Genomic DNA, 14,118 nt, shown 5'->3' with positions numbered 1-14,118 from the left:
TAATTTTTAAAGAGAGAAATACTAAAGGAAATGGGTCATTAGGTGATTATCAAAATAATTAGTAATTTCGTAAATTACATGGTTTACAATCATCTTACCAAAATTGAGAAATTACCTTTTTATATTTTAGATTTTTCTTTTCTAAAAGTTAGTTTCAGGTTGGGAGAGAGCCCAAAATTTCAGCATAACCTGTTCTCTACTCTACCTTCTCCTTTTCTTGCTTATCTTTTATTTTATGAATTTCTCATATTAATCGTGTTATAAAAGCGTTCAATTATATTGAAAGTAATTAATATATGTATATATATATATATATATTTATATATCGAACATGAAAAAATATGTTTATAATGTTATTCTTATCCAAATTTTTTGTTTATATCTTTCTCTTCACTCTTTAATTGTATTGTAACCTAAGCATAATTCTAATTATAATATTAATAAATTCTATAAAAAGAGAATAAACTTTTATCTACTGATAATTTAATTAATGGGAATATTCCATCTTCTTGTACCAACAAAACTTACTCATATAGCAAAACCATCCCACAAAAGAAAGAGAAAAGTTTGTCAAAATCTGCCCAATCACCAAATAAACTAAAGATGTGAAATTTCAAATCATCACTAAACTAAAAAAGTTTTTTAGTTTTAAGGGTATGGTATATTTGATTTTTTTAAAAAATATATATTCATAATACTTTTTCTCATACATAAACTCAAATATTATTTTGATTCATAAACTCAAATCCAATATGTGAGTGATTAATTTTATTAGTTTCAAAGAAAATAATATGGTAGAAATTTTTGAACTCATAACTTCTTAAGCTTAGATCAATATTAAATTATCAATAAACTCGAATAATAAATTGAGAGTTTATGATATATTATTCTTTAAGAATTTATTAGAATAATTTAGCCAAAAGTATAGACTTGTAAGGACTTTGATGAGAGGAAGCTAAAGGTGGGTGGGTTTAGATAGAAGAATAATGCGTGTTCGTATTAAAAATGGATGAATGGTGTAACTTGATATATAGTTGCATCAAATAATTAATGTTTATTATTTCCAAATAAAAAAAAAGAATATATATGAAGGGTTCAGCAATAATTGTCTTTGTTAATTTTAGGGATTAAATCAAAGTTCACCCTGTTTAGGTTAGGTTTATATGATGCCATTTCCTATTCATGAATAAATTAAACAGAATCGGCATAAAACTAAAATAAATTCACATGCCAATTGAATGATTTAGCTTCAGATTTATATGACTATTAAAGAAAGGCTATATACTTTGACCTAATAATAATAGATAGTCTACTTCAGCAATGTCCAATATAGAGGCACGTGAATGAACCTATACTACTTCAAAATCAGAGAAATAATCTTAAGACTATTATAACTTCAATGCCAAAACGAGCATAGCTCAACGGTAATTAACATATATCTCCAATCAAGAAGTTGTGAGTTCGATCTCCTACTCTCTCATATGTTGTGTTAAAAAAGAAAAATGTAATTCCATATATCGATCAAATAATTTATTTTTTTTATCATTCATTTATATACGAACTTCAAAGTCAAGCATGCAATGACAGTGCATGTTGAAATAATTTGTGTTGATTTGTAAAAGACAATCTTCTTGCTATTAATATAGACAAAATCAAACACTTCATATTATTGTCTTTTTTTTTGTTTTTCAAATATCATAAACGTGTTTGGTGCATTTGCATAGATATGTTCTCGCTTATTTACTTATTTTACATTTTTTTTCTTCATTTCAATAATTTAGGTTTCATAGTTAATCACATTTTACTTTTAATTCTCTGTTGGGTTAGTCAATTTAATCATTTAATTGAAAAATACTATTAGACCACCTCTTCATGAGTTTGTCTTATATGGTGGTTGAGATCGACAAATCAAACCATTTGAAAATTTAATGAACTTTATTAAGCTCATGGGTTAATCAATTAATTAATAATTAAACACAGCTGGAATCGACTTTTTTTCCTTTCTCTCTCTCTCTCTCCCTTTTCTAATCTTTGTTTACTTTGCATATGAAAGATGATTGAGCTTTCCTTTTACCAGACAATATACGTTTGGTTTAATGTCCCACAAGAATAAGTTAATTCTTCGTTCAACAATATCTGCAATATCTGATTTGATTTTGTGTAGGTTATAACGGTCTTATTCTAACTGGTTGAGCTATATTCAAATTATAGACATAATTTAATCTAAATTAGTAAATAATTGATATCTAATTCCACAGTTGTCTTACGGTATATAACATTTTAAACAAATGAAATTAATTTGCTATTCTACGTTGCCTCTTTCTTTCCTTCAACTAAATTAAAGTTTTATCTTATCCTAACAAGTTGATCTATATATTCAAGTTATAAGCATAAATTAATCTAAATTAGTAATAGTTGATAGCTAATTTCATAGTTATCTTTACCATATATAACACTATACATTAACATTTTACATCAGAGGTTGGGTTTTAGCATAAACATTAATACATGTAAATTTTAACCTGATCAATATAGTTCACTTGATATATATCTTTAACCAGAAAACTTCAAGTTCGAATTTCTATTCATACATGTTGTTGTACTAAAAATAAAAGTACTATATCTCTCGGTGCTTCTATCTCTTATTATCTCCCAGTGAGAATCACCCTTCAAAGATAAGAAACATGGTTGAGAAAAAATTAAGAACCCATCGTATTTTCTTTCCATATATGGTATTGCCCTCATATCTATACTATATAATTAAGTTAGGCTGCTACGATTTTTTATCTTGAACTTGATTTTTTTCATATTTTCTCACACACTTGCTCTCCACGTTGAACACCTTCAACAGTTATATTTTCCTAATAAATAAAGTAAACTAGTACTGCAATAAAGTTGAAAGCTAACAAAAATAGAGAGTGGGTACCAAAATTTCAACTTGGGGGCTGCTTTGATAGTGAGAATCATAAACGTGGCACAGAGAAAAATGCTTTCATTAGTGAAGAAAATGACCAAAAAATCTTTCATAATTGTGATTGAAACTTCTTTTAAGTTGAGATGGCTAAGCCACAAGAAGACAGCTGAGTTACTTCCAAGTCTATAAATTTCAATTATGTGGTAACATGTGTGCGCGTGATACCTTCTAAATTCCTTCTAAATTCCAATTGTATGTCAGTTGAAAATTTTGGCTCACTATTAAATCTAATGTGACAAATTTAAAATTATATTTAGGATCAATCACAAATTTAGATTTATTTTAAATTAATTTAAAAATCGTCAAATCAGATAATGTAACGTATCTTTCTTATGGTCATCCAATGACATTGACTTATTGGATCAACCGAGAAAGAGATTGGGTCAAAATCCATTAAGCCAATGAGAAGAGGCTTACAAACTCTATAAATAGAGAGGTTAGCTCTCATTTGAGAGACATCCAGAAGGATTCGGATTTGCGATTTAGAATCGTCTACAAGTACTAAGTGTCAAGCAAAGCTTTTAGAGTTGAAGATTTCATCAAGCAGAAAAGCCGAAAAGCTTCATCAAGCAATATAGTCGAAGAACTTCAACAAGCCAAAAAACTCACAAGCTATAAGCCGAAGAACTTTATTAAGCTGCATAGTCGAATAATTTCAACAAGCCGAAGAACTTCATCAAGCAATAAGCTGAAGACTTCATCAAGCTGCTACGAACTGGACACTTCATCAAGCTACAAGCCAAAGATCTTAAACAAGCTCAAAGTCGAAGAACTTCGCTAAACTACAAGTCGAAGACTTCAAAGATCTTCAACAATATCTCAAAGTCAAAAAACTTCATCAAACTACAAGCTGAAGATCTCAAAGATCCTTCAACAAGCTATAAGCGGAAGGCACCAATCTCCTTGATACGAGAACAAGCTCTTCAGCCCTCAATTCAAGTTTACACCCAAGAGAAAGTATTAAAGGATTATAGATTGGAGATTATAACACTATATACATAGATCTCATTCACCAAAATTCCTCGCGAGCACATACTTTTGTACATAACAGACATAACTCATTGAACAATTTGGGTTTAATTTTGTTGTTAATGATAATTTTTTTTCAATCATCAATATTTGTCACGTTATTATTTTAGATTAATGACAAAATTATATATTGTTAAACTTGGGACCAATTATAAATTTACAATGTCTCCAATTAAATTCTAAAATTGATAAATAATATAATGTCGTGTCTTTATTTTTTATTTGTCTAATGACATTGGTTAAATCAAATCAGCCCATGCAACGGTTGCTCAAATGAACCGTCAATTATGTGTGATCCAGGTTCGATCTACAAAAAAGAAAATTTTGTTAACAAGGAATTTCTGAGAGGTAAAACTCAAAGTAAATGAACTTGATTTATATCGATAGAAATAAAGTCCAGGAGATTCTCAACTAGGATGCATAATTAAACAATTAGATCTAAATCAAAACCATCACACATTAACAACATAATAAGGGAGAATGATGAGAATTAGGACACGCAAGAAGTATAGTAGTTCGATCAAGTTGGTCATGTATCAACCATGCAAGGTGAAAAGTTTTTACTGATCAATAAGCTTGTATATAAAGATGAATAACATCCAGCCCCTTTCTTTGAAGAATTCAACACTCACACCACTCAAGCCGAGGAAGAAGATGACGTATTCTAATCCCTTCTTGCCTCTTTCTCTTTATTTTAAGAAAATTAAAAATTCTTTACTCTCCCCAAAATAACCAAGTAACTAACTTTTGCTGACTAAGCTAAAATAAAGTCACGGAGGTAGCTTGCGAACATGACTCCAGCTTGGACCCATAAAAGCTCCAGCTCAAATATGAACGGATTAAAATTAATTATTAAACAGATCAATGACGTGATTAATATCAATGACGAGGCTTTAAATATGTATATTAAATATTTAAATGGATAATATAGATTTCACAATTTTTTGATCAGGTATAAATACCTTAATTTGTGAACTATATGCACAAGTTTACCCGATTTATATGTATTGATATGTTAACATGAATATGTATATTAAAACATCTAGATTTGGTGGATATAAATATTAGGTTTCAAACATGGCCCGATAATTATCTAAAAAAGATTTTTTTATTATATTAATTGAGGATAATTTTATTACTCTAACGAAAAAAACATAACAAGAGAGAAATTTAACGATGGAATAACGTAATGATAAAATTAGTTATTTAAGTACTCAAATAAATATTTAAAAGTAAGTTTAGAATTTAAGAACTAAAAAGAAATAAACAACCTTTTATAATTCAATAATTTGTTGGTAAGTCCCTCTTTTAGCGTCAAGAAAGTTTAAACGATTTAAATTCTGTGATTTGAAATTTAAGAAATGATTTTAAATTTTTTATCTTGTTTAGAACGTGGATGATTTGAAATGAAATAAATTAAATTTCTTTGTTTGGAGATTAAAAAAAAATATAAATTTTACTGATTTGAACTTTTAATCTAAGTTTATTATATATAAATTAAAAAAATGACAAGGTTAAATTTGTAATCTACTTTGAAATTCTATTAAATCCATCAAAATTTGAACATTTTGATCCGAATTTTTTTTACATAAAAACTGGATCCGTCAATATCATGTAGTGCCAAAGAGCAGAATTTATTTAAAATCTATCTGATTTTGAAATCCCTCAAAATTTGGGATACCAAAGAGGACAATAACATCTTTTTTTTTCTTCTCCTGGGATAAATCAATTTCTCATTAAGTTATCATAAAAAATTATGAATATTCCATCCATTCATTGTTTTTAAGTACAATCTTTTACTACTTGATATACGAACCTTTTATTAGAAATGATGCAGCAATATTTTATGTATTTCCTAAAAAAAAGAAATTATGTAAAAATAAAATTATAGTGGGGACAGTAAATACCATAAAAACATCTACTTTCAACGCTCTTCCCATACCTATTTATTAATTTATTTATAAACCCATTGCCCGGTAGCAAGCAACCCTCTTGACAGTTATTTCCGTTTACTTATCTGCAATCGTAATGAGAATGAATCATAATAAAATTCAATCGTAACAAAATCAATCGGAATGAGAATGTTATTTTAAATTTTCTGGAATCCTTTGATATTTACTAAACCGAAATCGAAATAGGAATCAGATATATACAATTACTAGTATACCCCTTTATCATTTTTAGTTACTTACAAATATATTATTTTGCTAATCTTTTTTAATTAAATAATAAATTTTAATTTAATTTATTACTATATTATTGTTAGTAAATACTATAACAATTTATTTAATATTAATAAATAATGAATAATTAAAATAAAACTACATCAAATAAATAATGAATAATTAAAATTACATTAAATCAAATGAATAATGAATAATTAAAATAAAATTGCATCAAGTAAAATAATTTTTTATTTCAACAGTTTAATATAATATATTATTAAATTTTATTGTTATAATATTTAAAATTAATAATTGCTATTTTAAAAAATCTATTTGATATTAATTAATATAAATTTTTAATATTATATAATAAAATTACATCAACTAATAAAAATTGAATTATAAATGGAGAAGAAATTATAAAAGTATAAAAAAATTATAAAAAATTGTATGGTCTAATTAATACATAACCCCAGAATAAAGATCTAGAATTCAAATGAGATTGATGGGGTTTTATAGGGGTGTAATGGAATTAAATCGGATAAATGAGATTATAAAGTTTGAGGCGGTCTCACTATTTGATTTCATTCCTACGATTTGGTAAACACGGAACTAAAGTTTTCATTACGATGGCGGACAAGTAAATGAGACCTTATTAATAAATATTATCTTTTAACATTTCTCAAACTTATTGTTTATTATTAAAGTATCAAATTTACCTCAGCTCAGAATCGGTTAAATTGCATATAATAATGTTGTTTTTTAGGTTCAATAAGGATTCGAGAGTTTAAAAATCATAATGGATTTCAAATGAATACTACTATTTGATACCCAAATGATTTTGAATGATTTTAAATCTTGCTTTAAAAAAAAAATTTGGACCAAAATTGTTGGATTTTGCATGATTTTATAAAATTCAGAGTAAATTACCTGCCTAACCATGTCAAATTTTAATTTCTAATCAACAAATTTAGATTAAAAGTCCAAATCAATAAAATTTTTATTTTCGCAAACATCTAAATAAAAAGTTTAATTTAATTAATTTGAAATCATTCTGGAAACAAGATAAAATATTTAGAATTTTAAATGAACTTTCTCAACGCCATTAAAAGAAAAATATGTTTGGATCAATGTTTACCAAATGAGTTGCCATCCAGTTACAACAACTCACAACGGTCCTGTTTTGACGAAAATAAATAGCAAACTGAACACATGTTGTATTTATAAAAAAAAAAAAAAAAAACCTACAGTATGAACAAGTCCAGCTTAAGCTACACTATCTGTTATTTTATTCAGCCCCTCGTAGTTTGACTTCCAAGACGCGTATAATGATTGATGGGAAATAATAATAAAAGCCCACTCCCATTCCCCTGCATTAATTTGTTCAAGTTCAAAGTTCTGAATTCGCCGGAATCGGAAGAAAGGAAAGAAAAAAATGGATCCAAGGCTTTTCCAGGCAGTGAAATGGAACGACAGAAGGCGTTTCAGGAATCTGGTGGACGAGAATTGGGAAATTCTGAAGCAGAGATCAGAAGAGACGGGGAACACGGCGCTGCACTTGGCGGTGAGGCACGGCCGCGTTGACTTCGTGAAGGAGATCCTGAGGCTGTGGCCGGAAGCTGCGGCGGTGGAGAATCTGAAGAATGAGACTCCATTCCGTAAAGCTTGTAAGGAAGGATCAGAACCCGAAATCTTAATGCTGCTTCTGGAGATGGAGCCATGGGTCAGATCTGAACTCAGCCATCGAAATCAGAGCCTGCTGTTCGTGGCCTGCAGCCATGGTCAAGTGGATGCTGTCAAGATCCTTTTGAAACACCCCTGGCTCCACAGTTTAGACGACCACGCAGCTTGTTTTCTTGAGGCTGCCTCTCAGGGATACTTGGGTAATTTCAAGTTTTAGTAATGTCTTACATTACAAGTTTGGACGTCCTATGAGTCTAGGACATTCTTAAAAAAAAAATAATAGTTTATAAACTTTCAATTTTGTGTTTAGATAAAGAGTTAATTATTGTAACATTCTACAATTTTTTTGTCGTACTAACTTCCCATTCAAAATAGCAATGGACGTTTATTCAAACGGTATAAATAAATATTTATAAAATATCAAGGATTTTATTGAAACAGGATATTTTTTAAGGCTAGAATTTAGTTATTTCCAAACGTTGGAAAAAAACATGGGCATTTGTGTGTTCTTACTTTTTAGTCTCTTTTGTTGTAGAAGTGTAGTGCAGCAAATTTAGTAAAAGGTGATGGTTGGTTGGGTGCAGGCTTGGTTAAAGAAATATTAGGGAAGTTCCCAAAAGTGGCCGAAAAGGTGGACGATAACGGCTACTGTGGTCTGCACAAGGCTTGTATTAGCGACAATGTGGACGTAGTGAGGTATCTGTTGGGTCATCATCCTCAGCTGGCTCGCCAATTCAACAACTTTGGCTATACGCCGTTGCACTTGGTTGCTATAAACGGCAACACTCCCATTCTTCAATTATTTATGGACCTTTCTCCACTCTCCTTATTGGATCTTACGAAACAGGGAGACCCAATTCCTCATCTCACCATTCGGTATGACCAATTCCCTACTTTTCTACACTTGGCTGAAACCTTCCAAACACATGAATCATTCTTCAATTCTGTTGACCTTCATGGGAATACTCTTTTACATATTGCAGCACTGTGTGGACGACTTCAGGTAAAACAAAAATCCTCTCTTTCTCTACTTTCTTCACATATGAACTCATCAATACATAATTATATACTAACTGAGAATGTAATCAAGTCTGGTTTCTAATACATTTCTGATGTGGGTTTGCCTTTTTGAATAATATGTTGCAGTTTGTAGAATTCTTGATCAATAAAATGAAGATGTGGATAAATTATCAGAACACAGAAGGGCTGACAGCCCTTGACATGCTCAACAACCTTACCGGTAATGACAGTGAGGAGTTCCAAATTCTTGAGGACATGTTAAAAAATGCCGGCGGAAAGAGAAAAATAGAACTGACAGATTCCACAATTATTGTTTCAACTAGCGAGAAGGGGGAATGGATTCAGGAATGGATTAATTCTTTGGATCCAAATTTGTTGGAGGAGGATCATTTGCAGAATAGTATTGACTTAAATCATGATAAGAAGGAAGAAGAAAAGAAGATTCATTCTTTGGATCCAAATTTGTTGGAAGAGGATGATTTGCAGAATATTGACTTAGATCATGGTAAGAAGGAAGAAGAAAAGGAGATCCATTCTTCGGATCCAAATTTGTTGGAGGAGGATGGTTCGCAGAAGATCATTGACTTAGAGCATGATAAGATGAAAAAAGAAATGAGGATTCATTCTTTGGATCCAAATTTGTTGTTTGAGAATCACGGGCGACAGATCATTGAAAATTTGAGGAGAAATAATATTATCCCTCCTAAGGAGGAACAAGTTGATCAAGAAGAGAACAAAGATGGGTCTATTATTTCAATATCCTTGGAAATGCAACAGCATCTCAGCCAAAACTGGCAGGAAGTTAGAATAAACAAAATGGATAAGAATCGTTCTCGGAGGGAAAAGCAACACGATATGTATAAGGAGGCACTACAAAATGCAAGAAATACAGTTACTTTAGTTGCATCTTTGATTGCTACAATTACGTTTTCGGCAGGCACAAGCCCCCCCGGTGGGGTTCACCAAGACGGCCCACTGATTGGAAAAGCGGTATTCGCCAAAACAAAAGGCTACGAAGTATTTATAATAAGCAACAGCATTGCAATGTCGACATCTCTATGCATCATGATGGTTTTAGTGAGTATCATCCCTTTTAGAAAAAAGTTAGTGCTGCGACTTCTTAAGATTACTCATAAAGTGTTGTGGGTGTCTCTAGCATTCATGATGATGGCTTTCACGTCGGCCACATGGCTCACCTTGCCTCAAGATTTCAAAACAAATTGGCTTCCGAATGTGATATTAGCAATGGTGGGAGGGACTATGGTAACACTTTTCATTTATTTGGGATTAGAGTTGGTAAAGCATCGAATGAGAAAGCTCAAGTGGAGAAGAGAGAGAGTCGAGAAGCCAATTGTTCATGTTCGTAGTAATTCCGATGACAATTCTGACCATAAATCCACGGATGATCTATCGTCTAGTAAAGCTAAGTCAGAAATAGAACGACGTGATCTAAGAAAGCTCTATTCATTATCTACTAATTCCGATGTTGCCAGCTCTAGAGGCATAGGTGGCCACGTATATTAAAGACATTTTTGTGAGTGATTTTAACTGTGAGTGATTTAATTATAAATAGTTTTGTAAAATGTTCAATAAAAAAATTATTTTACTTTCGGTTCTACTTTTTGAAGCAGTGATTTGAATGATTAATGCATTTTTTATTTCAAAAATGATTTCATAATAATTATATTACTTAAAATTACCTCCCAAATACGGATTCTCTCAAAATATTTTGTCTTCACTAATTCTAGTCAAACGTGTTTAATTTTAATGTTCTTATGATTGAGTCAACCAGAATTGTGCACATTATTGTTAGTATAAATTCTTTTAAGTCTTTCTTAATTATGCTGTCAGGATCCCTCCCATTTTGACGTGCTTATTAATATTCATTTGATTCCATCTCAAAACCAATTGACATTAAGATGAGTAGCTCACATATATTATAAACCTATCTAAGGTCCCTCTTTTCAATGTGAGATCCATAACAAGCCCTTCAAGATCGTGGATTTTTTGGTTTATCGATCTTAGTCGGATATCATTTTTTGACCCGATGCTCATTTGAGCGTTTTAGCCTCTGATACCATATTAATATTTATGAGATTCCATCTCAAAACCAATTGAAAATGAGAGGTATAACCCATATCTATTATAAACCTATGTAAGATCCCTCTTTTCAATGTGGGATCCTTAATAGTGGTATATAGATTTATTCATGTAGCCATTATCTTTAACTCAAGGTTCACATGACTGACATGACCCGCCCTAAAACACCATCTAATTCTAGAACGATCAGTTTTGCCGACCATAAACCCCAACTAACCTAGAGCCCACAGTCAAACTTTTTCTTAATTTTAAACTAAACTTTGAATAAGAAGCACTATATACATTACGTACTAATGAAGAACAACACAAACTTTTATAGAACATCTATTTTACACTCATTCCAAACATTATTCACAAACAAAAGGGTGTAGCTAAACCTTTTACAAGTTAAAACTAAATTTGATATGCAGATGCAGAGGATACAAGTTGGTCAACCATCTCTTTAAAACTCAGGTATAGCCTGAGGAGCAAAACAAAGGATAAACACTGAGCTTGAAAAGTCGAGTGAGGGGAAGTTAATAAGAAAATAATTTTGTAAAACTATTGTCACAACCAAATGAAAATGTCAAATGTCTGTAATGAACTTCATAAAAGTCTAAACAACTAAAAAGTCGATAAAATTTTTTCATAAGAAACTTGTAATAGCAACTTTTGAGTGAAACAAAAAGTAACACTCCCAAATCAGAATTTGGAATCCGGATTTAACACCTAGTGGCCCTGGCATTCTCTTACGACCTAGTTGCACCAACTTCTTAACCTGCTCTCTAAATACAATTTTTAAATATATTTGTAAAACATCCTCTTTTGAACTTAAATAGGACTAGAAAAAACTCAACACCACACATGTACTCATAATAATTTGGTCTATTGGCGTAGAGTAGTCTCAATATGCACACTAGAACTAATTTCTAGTCATACTATTGATTTGTGCAGCCTTAGAAACAAAGCAGAGAAAATTTGGTTTGGCATAAAGCAATCTTAATATACATAACATAATAATCTCCACTCATACGTGTGCAGAGTTTAATGGTCCCAAAGATCTCTGTCCAATCATACTATTGAAACACATTCATATAGTGAATAACATGGTGGTTTGAAAACTATATTGATATGAAAACCCTAGCGAATTAGAATTAGGAACCATCTGGGTATATGAACCCCTAATTCACCAACAATAAAACCTCCAAAATCAATTTAGCACAACTCCAATGAAGAGTTAGAATAAGGTTACTTTGTTGATTGAAGACCATGAGGAAAAGAGAACTAGTTTCCTACTTGAAATTGAACACTACACAAGAGAGTTTGATCGAACCCAATTTGAATGTTCCAAGTTTGCAACCTAGATGAAGAATTACAAGGATTCAACCGCTCTTGGCTGGCTTGAAAGAAAAAACACAAATGCTCAAAATTCTATTTTAACTAAACAACATAAATGGTAAGCTTAATTATATATGGCCTGCCAATAAAAATAACCTAGGTGCAAACAATATTAGTCCTTATTTATTTTGGTAAAATAAATAAATAAATAAAATAACCAACTAAACTAATTAAATAATATTAAGGCTAACACTTAGTTAAAAAAAAAAAAAAACAATTAAGGCCTAGTTGGCTAAGCCCTACTAAAATAAAAATAAATGAAATTAACATCTTCACGTTAGTATGTTCGATGAAGTATGATGGAGGCTTGCTGATTCATATCCTCTCCTTCTTTTGAAAGATTCGTTCTCGAATCTAATTTGCCACCTTGAGGAGAAACTTATAATCATGAGATGTCAACAATCTAGCTCCTTTTTGAATCTCTTTTGAACTTTGGGTTATAGATGGATCCATCGATATGCTTGGAGCAATATTTCTCAAAGTAACATCGTTGCTTTTCTTCCTTATCTTTTATTTTATGAATTTATCATATTAATCTTGTTATAGAAGCTTCAATTATATTGAAATCAATTAATATACATCTAATATCGTACATATGTTATTCTTACCTAGATATTTTTTTTTAGTAATTGTAGTAGGTAGAAAAAATATTTTATGTATTTCAAAAAATCTTACCAAAAAAAAAAAATTATATATTCAAAAAAGGTTACAAACTTTTAAAATTTTCAAATATAACAAAATATTTGAATTTTTATTTTCAGAATTTTTATTATTTCAATTTTACCCTTATGATATATATACATTTGATATATTTCTGTATCTGATATACATCCAATCTATATTTGATATACATTCGATGTATATCTGTAACTGATATACACTTAATCTATATTTGATATACATCCTATGTATATGCATCTTATATACATTCAATATATATCTGATCTACATCTGATGTACTTCTGATATACTTATGATATACTTCCAATATATATCTGATGTACCCTTGATATATATGTAATGTACCCCTAAATCTGGTCAATACTAGGGTATTCATCAAAATAGTTTAAACCTGTAATCTAGCTAAACTCCCTCAATCCAAATCTTAAAAAGTTCCTATTTAGATTGAATATCAGTGCATCTCGTGGGCTCTTTTCAAATATTCGGTGAATTAGATGCATATTGAGAATGTTATCTATTGATTATAGAAACTATAGTGGGCATCTCCTTAAATGATAGAAAGTGTCCAAATGGTCAACTTCTAAAGATTTTTATTTGGGTTGGTGTTAGCATATTGAGAATGTTACCTATTGATTATAATTTTGAATATTGTTGTACTTTTGCACCTGAATACCATATTTAACTCTTCTGTTAAAGTAAAATCAACATTATATCATATGTGAATTAGACTATCACATCAATAGTATATCAGACATTCATATTAGTAGTATATCAAACAGTCATTTCAGTAGTATATTAAACACTCATATCAGTAGTATATCAGGCGTATACGAGACCAAGGCATCAGTAGTTTATCAGACACTTATAACAGTAGAATATCAAACACGAATATCAGCAATATATCAGACACCGATATAAATAGTATATCAGATATACATATCAAGACTATATCACACACTCATATCAGTAGTATATCACTTTCATATCAGACATACGTGTTGATATGAAACACTCATATAAGGTGTATATCAGATATATCACATCAGTAGTATATCAAACACTAATATCATTAGTATATCAAACATTAAT

The 14,118-nt window shown here is 30.3% G+C and overlaps 1 protein-coding gene across 1 annotated transcript; it reads left to right on the top strand.

The window, feature by feature from the left end:
* The first annotated feature begins 7,488 nt into the window (after positions 1–7,488).
* LOC111021033 (uncharacterized) lies at positions 7,489–10,489 on the top strand. The gene is made up of 3 exons (XM_022297865.2): positions 7,489–8,051; positions 8,436–8,854; positions 8,998–10,489. Exons 1-3 carry the CDS (start codon positions 7,604–7,606, stop codon positions 10,393–10,395), a joined length of 2,265 nt encoding a protein of 754 aa, XP_022153557.1. The 5' UTR covers positions 7,489–7,603; the 3' UTR covers positions 10,396–10,489.
* Positions 10,490–14,118: the final 3,629 nt, after the last annotated feature.

Source organism: Momordica charantia (genome assembly GCF_013281855.1).
Source record: "Momordica charantia cultivar OHB3-1 chromosome 8 unlocalized genomic scaffold, Mcharantia_2.0 BLBB01000008.1, whole genome shotgun sequence".
Classification (NCBI taxonomy): Eukaryota; Viridiplantae; Streptophyta; class Magnoliopsida; order Cucurbitales; family Cucurbitaceae; genus Momordica; species Momordica charantia.
Note: the sequence above shows the minus strand (reverse complement) of the source record. Positions and strands in the feature narration are given on the sequence as shown.

What these genes read in the sequence shown, in the direction of transcription:
- LOC111021033 (XM_022297865.2), top strand. Translation starts at nt 7,604, where the DNA reads ATGGATCCAAGGCTTTTCCAGGCAGTGAAATGGAACGACAGAAGGCGT. An exon ending in TGCCTCTCAGGGATACTTGG is followed by an intron (nt 8,052 to 8,435) that starts GTAATTTCAAGT and finishes GGTTGGGTGCAG; the next exon opens with GCTTGGTTAAAGAAATATTA. An exon ending in CACTGTGTGGACGACTTCAG is followed by an intron (nt 8,855 to 8,997) that starts GTAAAACAAAAA and finishes AATATGTTGCAG; the next exon opens with TTTGTAGAATTCTTGATCAA.